This window comes from Meleagris gallopavo, chromosome 3 (assembly GCF_000146605.3).
Source record: "Meleagris gallopavo isolate NT-WF06-2002-E0010 breed Aviagen turkey brand Nicholas breeding stock chromosome 3, Turkey_5.1, whole genome shotgun sequence".
NCBI classification, from domain to species: domain Eukaryota; kingdom Metazoa; phylum Chordata; class Aves; order Galliformes; family Phasianidae; genus Meleagris; species Meleagris gallopavo.
Genome location: NC_015013.2, coordinates 48,192,737 through 48,199,013, shown reverse-complemented (window position 1 = coordinate 48,199,013; position 6,277 = coordinate 48,192,737). Strand labels below are relative to the sequence as shown.

General features: G+C 43.5%; 2 protein-coding genes across 2 annotated transcripts in view; one reads left to right on the top strand and one right to left on the bottom strand.

Annotated features, from left to right (window-relative positions):
- RIOK3 (RIO kinase 3) overlaps positions 1-3,215 on the bottom strand; it is a 12,060-nt gene extending 8,845 nt beyond the window's left edge. Inside the window, exons 1-5 of the mRNA XM_010708833.3 lie at positions 3,011-3,215; positions 2,085-2,206; positions 582-727; positions 368-472; positions 176-285 (exon numbers count right to left, since the gene is read on the bottom strand). Coding sequence (XP_010707135.1) covers positions 176-285; positions 368-472; positions 582-727; positions 2,085-2,206; positions 3,011-3,073 — 546 coding nt within the window. The 5' untranslated portion in view covers positions 3,074-3,215. The remainder of the gene's footprint in view (positions 1-175; positions 286-367; positions 473-581; positions 728-2,084; positions 2,207-3,010) is intronic.
- Positions 3,216-3,905: 690 nt separating this feature from the next.
- TMEM241 (transmembrane protein 241) overlaps positions 3,906-6,277 on the top strand; it is a 55,516-nt gene continuing 53,144 nt past the window's right edge. Inside the window, exon 1 of the mRNA XM_010708861.1 lies at positions 3,906-3,965. Coding sequence (XP_010707163.1) covers positions 3,906-3,965 — 60 coding nt within the window. The remainder of the gene's footprint in view (positions 3,966-6,277) is intronic.

The following is a 6,277-nucleotide window of genomic DNA, read 5'->3' as shown; positions in this document are numbered from 1 at the left end:
GGAGAGAGGAGGAAACAGTTCAAATAATTAAACCAAGTTGTTTTCGTCGGATGAAGACATAAAAATTCAGCACCACATACAGTAGTAAAGACAGGCAAACATTACTCCTTTTAATTAAATTTCAGCATTCTGGTTTCAGATATGCAGAGTGAATTTTTCCCAAGCTTTTACTTACATTTTCCATACGAGCAGTGTTCTTTCTTCCACAAACCACTTCATCATGTTTAGTAGTAATGTCCTTTCCTTTCCCTATGAAACCCTTTTTTGGTGTAATAGTAGGTTTATCTGCCAGCAATAAGAAAAATATGACAAACTTGACATCAAACATAACTAATGCTCACAAAGACTGGTTAGTACTACCACATACCTGCCCTATAAGGATCGTGCCTAGTATCCTGCCAATCAACTTCATCCTCTGAGCTGTCACTGTCAAAAGGATGCACCTTCCGATAATTTTCAAAGGATATGGAAACTTAAGAGACAAAACAAATGAGCACATCTGTGATTATTAGCATTTGCTACTCCCTCACAGCTCTGTCAGTTTAAGTAGAATGCCTCAAATATTTCCAAAGCAAAAATACCTTTGCTGTCTCCATTGAATTTCTTCTCTTCACGCCGAAGCTGTGCATCATATTCCCTGTCAAATTCCATCTGCAGCATCTGAGCTAGCATTAGGTCACTAGAAGTGTCAACGTTTTCTCCTGTAATAAATGGTCCTTCTGCAACACTATGTAAAAATGGAAGAGCAAAGCAGAGAAAAAAACAACCCTAAGTAGAATAATCTACATAGAAACACTGCTTTATATGATTTGATCACTCTATACAAAAAACCCTAGCATAGAGCTGTATAGAAACTAACAGATCTTAACAGTGACTCCCTAAATTCTTATTGCCACTCCTTTACAAGGCAAACATTACTTCTGTGTCTTGGTTTACCATCCTGTAAGCAGCATGATGCTTGACTATTTAAGATGCCCCTTATGAAAGAGAAAGAAATAACACAGCTAGAAAGATACATGCAGAAAATACATACAGTATATATTGAAAAATAAAAACCAGAGTCTCACAGAACTGTTTGAATTGGAAGGGACCCTTAAAACTCACCTGGTCCAAATCCCCTGCAGTGAACAGGGCACCTACAGCTACATCAGATTGCTCAGAGCCCTGTCCAGCCTGACCTTGAATACCTCCAGGGATGGGGCACCCACCCCCAGGCAACCTGTCCCAGCACCTAACTATCTTTATTGTAAAAAAATAAAAATAAAAATAAAAATAAAAATAAAAATAAAAATAAAAATAAAAATAAAAATAAAAATAAAAATAAAAATAAAAATAAAAATAAAAATAAAAATAAAAATAAACTCCTTACATCTAGTCCAGATCTCCCTTATTTCACTTTGAAATAATTTCCTCTTGTCCTGTCTGCTAGCAGACTCTGCTAAAGAGTCTGTCCCCTTCCTTCTTATAGCACCCCCCTTTAGGTACTGAAAGGCTGCTCTCTGGAGCCTTCTCCAGGCTGAATAGCCCCAGCTCTCTCAACCTGTCCTTGTAGGGAAGATGTTCCATCCCTTAGATGATTTGCGTGGCCTTTCTCTAGACATGCTCTAACAAGTTCAGCATTGCATAATCAGCATCGCATTGTTCTGCCTCACAGAACAGGTCAAAGGTAGAACTGGCATGAATTTAGGTCCACTAAGATAAACTCTTGGCAGTAAGTATTCAGAATTTTAAAGTACTTGGAGAATACAAGTGATACGCAACCTGACAGTTTGAAAACTGAATTTGTATATACGTAAAACCCTCTAAAAAAGAAGAAATTACATTTCTGACAACTTTTCTCAAAACGCAGTTTACGGACTGACTTAAGGCAACCAAAATAATAGAAAAGAAATAGCAAGAAAGGACAGAAGAGTCTCTAAGGAAGAGTTTTAACTAGAGAAGCCATCTTCAATGGAAAGGCAGAGCTAGAAAATAATAGGCAAAGCACTTACTACGCTGCTCCACTACAATCACACAGCACAGAGGATGACAGATAATGGCGACTTACAACTGCAGAGCTCACTAATCCTGGATTTTAAACTTACGCAACTACTTCAGGAAAAGCAGCATTTTCCTCCTCCAGCTGCAGCTCTTTTGCCAGCTGTTCACTCATAACATCGGCAAGGGAACACGATATCGAGGCAGTTTTTGGAGTTCCCCAGGGACACTGTAAATAAATATTTTGTTTGAGGCAGTGAGAAATGCAATGGCAACACTGATAATAAGGACAATTAGCTACCAGCAGCTCTAAAACAAGCTGACGTAATCCCATAAAAGCCTGTGCTCTCTAGATATGAAGGAAAGTATGAGAAATTGGGCACAGTAGATATCGTAGAATCACAGAATGTCCTGGGTTGAAAAGGAACACAATGATCATATAGTTTCAACCCCTGCTATGTGCAGGGTCACCAACCACCAGACCAGGCTGCCCAGAGCCACATCCAGCCTGGCCTTGAATGCCTCCTTGGATGGGGCATCCACAGCCTCCTTGGGCAACCTGTTCCAGTGTGTCACCACCCTCTGTGTGAAAAACTTCCTCCTGATATCTAACCTAAACCTCCCCTTAGTTTAAAAGCCATTCCCCCTTGTCTTATCACTATTACCCCCCATATCTCTAGGAGTAGCTCCATAAGATGAGAAGGGTGTGACTCAAAGGACACTGATTGTCACTTCTTAGTAGACAAGAAGGAAAAAAGCTTCACCACCACCTGAAGACAGACAGAAGCCTTCCCACAAAGTTTGTTTACAAGTTTACGCCATAAAGATGCCTTTAGAGAAACAGAAACCCGCACACAGCTGGAAGGAGGGCCGGAATCCAGGCAGCTCGCTGCCCCCGACAGCCCAACCAACAACACCCCGCGAGGCCTCGCGGAGAACAGCCCCATTTACCGGCCTTCCACGAGAGAATAACTCCCGGCCGCCGCCGGGGCCTGCCCGAGCCCAGCAGGCCGCCACACCACACCACGCTCACCTTGCTCTGCCAGGCTGGGCCCGGCCCGGCTTCGGGGGCGGCGGCGACTCCAACCGGGTCCATCTGCGCACGGAGAGGCGGAGCGGGAGGAGGACGGCGGCGACGTGAACACTCGGGCGGGCGGCGGTGCTCTGAACGCGGATCTTTCCGGGTTCGGCCTCAATCCCCGTACCGTCACCGGCCGAGCCCTTCCCCATTGGTCGGCGGGACGGGACGGGACGCGCCTTCCGGTGATGTCAGCGGGGTGGAGGTGCCGGGGGTGGGGACAGAAAGGGGAAAGGTCGCTTTTTGTTGGGGAAGTAGGCATGGAAGGGGGCGGGGAGGGAAGCCTAAGGAAACAGATTAATTTCATCCTGTAATCGCGTGCCCTGCAAATACGAAATTAATAGAGGTGTTTCGTGTGTGATCCTCTGCCTGTTGCACCTCCATTTTAAGTGTTCACCTGGAAGTCGTGTGGGGACTGAGATGCCCTTCTTTCAGGGCAGGGACAGCTTCCTGGCACTTTGCAGCAATGCTGCCTCCCTGCATGGGGAGGCACAAACCTCCCTCCATGGACAGCCACAAACCAGCCCCTCTGTAGCAGATCAACCCTTGAACTGAATTATAATGAGATGTTCTGCAAAATCACACATAAATAAAATCATTTGCCACACACTCACATCTCCTAAAATAATAACAACAACAACAATAATGGTTTCAAATCTGTCTAGAGCGGAAACTTCCCTTAATTTTACTCAGATAGCAGGGAACCAGCCTCACAGCTGGATTTCTAGGGCAGGAGAAATGGGGCAAGGTCTCAAAGTCCCCTAGCATCCCTTGGCTGGGGCAGGGGATGTTCTCTGTGTGACCTCAGCAGGGCAGTCCCCACAGGTGCCACTGACATTGGCTCTCAGGCATGCAGGGTTCCATGTTCTTGGCCAAAGTTCATCTGATGTCATTAGCAACTAGCGATGACGTAAGGGATTGCAATGTCTCTAGGCAACCTCTTCTGGTGTTCACTGCTACAGAAAGTCCTGCCTGCTGCGGAATGAAAGGGCAGACATCAAAGCACTGGGGTAGCTCCTGGACCAGGCTATTAACTCCTGAACCAGACCCTAACTCCCAAACCAGGCAATGACTCCTGTGCCAGACCAGTAAATCCCAACGCAGACAATGACTCCCTTCTAGGCCCACAGCTCCTAAACTAGACCAGTAGCTCCTTCCTACACACCATACAGACGTACACCAGGAATGCACAAGGAAAGCTTGGTCTAGTGATACAATAGCAATGTGGTTCTTGTCCTCTCTACCCCTGGCCCTGACAGAAGGAAATTCTTTCTTCCCCTCTACAGAGCCTTTTGTGGTTAAAAGACTGCTGCCATGCCCCATCCAAGCTTCTTCTTTGGCTGGACTTGTCTGTTAAATAAGCAAGCAGAATGTCAAAGCAATGTCCTATTGCTGAGAAAATCTAGCACTCTGGCATATCTGTACAAGCACCAAGTAAGAAAATGTTAGGTTTGGGTTCAAAAAACCCCACATTACTTAATATTCATCTCATTATTTCATTTTTAATTTTCAGAAAAAAGTTTCACATTCCTTATGTCTGCAATCTAATTTAGAATTCAAAGCAAGTCCTCTTCAGATAAACATTACTTGACTGAGGCCTTGAGCCCATGACCCCTTCAGTGAAGGGATCAACCCTTGAACTGAATTATACTGAGATGTTCTGCAAAAATCACATGTAAACAAAATCATTTGCCACACACTCACATCTACCTAAAATAATAATAATAATAATAACAACAACAACAACAACAGTAATAGTTTCAAATCTGTCTAGAGCAGAAACTTCCCTTAATTTTACTCAAAATATTTCTGAAGTTGTTTAGCAATTAGTGGTAGAGTCACTATCCCTGGAAGTGCTCAAGAAAAGTGTAGATGTGGTACTGAGAGGTGTGGGTTAGTGGGCAACAGTGGTGACAGGTATACAGTTGGATTGAATGATCTTGGAGACCTTTTCCAACTTTAATGATTCTGTGATTGTATGATCTTCATTCTTTAATCTGCACTTTAAGGGATTTACAACAATTCAAACCTGCCTCTGCATTTTGCTGTAGGAAAATATATCATGTTTGCCCTAGTCTCACACTTCTAATAAGGTATACCACAAGTATCATGATGAGAGAGATCAGTGTAATATTTTCTATGAAACTATACTCCTCTAAATTAAAAAAATCACAAGTACATGTGTTTACTGTTGGTGACGCCAGTAAAATTTCCTTATTCTTTCTGAAAGCCTTACAGGATGAATTTGTGGCACAATGCAAAGTATGCTTATGCCTGCTTCCTGATGTTCAGAGATAATGCCTGCAAAGTGGAAATGCCATGACACTGACACTGTCAACCACATGGCCCAGAATGGATCAAACCTGTCAGCACTAGGAATCAGATGTTGGTTTTGGGCCATCTCCTTACAAACCACACAAGATTGCATCTCATGAACCAAAGTGCTTGAGTTTGTTTTCGGTGCAGCTTCCAACCCACCTGCAGACTTTGTCTTTTGAGGCTTTAGCCTCAGAGCAGGTTAAACGAGTTCATCTTATGGCTTAGATTTGCCCTCTGCTCTAACAGTTAGTTTCCCCTCTTCCCAGTTTAGGACACACTCACCAGTCCCTTATTTGTGCGGCTTTATTCTATGCACCTAAAATAGGGTGTGCACATACAGGGAGAACCCTGCACTTTGCCTGCTGAGCAAAGTCAAGATGAGAACAGCACAGATAGGGCCTTGCTTAGACCTGGCCTGGCAAGAATGAGGCTTACAATAAAATGGTGCCCAGTGACGGTAACTGGGTTGGACACATCTGTCACTGCTGTTATCTCCCTGCCATATTTAGGGTTTGCATATCACTGGTGTACATAAGCACAGCTGTCAAATACGTTGCTTACTCTTGGTTTCGATTTGCTCTATTTATTTATATATATATATGTATCTTTCCTTTTCCCAGGGAGGCTCACTGCAGTAAGTTCTGTCCAAACAGTGTGAGTTAAGCAATAAAGGCTGCAGTTCCTGAAATGACTCTTTGTTAAATTCATTGATAGGCTGAAAGCAGAGAGCATGCAGGAGTAGCTCCGGTTGAATTCTGAGCATTTGCTGATTATATTTTAGCATTAAGCATTCACTAATGCTTGTTAAACATACATCATGCTCAAATATTACAGCTCACATTAAACGCAAAGGAAGTGGTTTACATCTGGTAAGGTACGCAATGAAAAAAGGCTCTAAAAGGA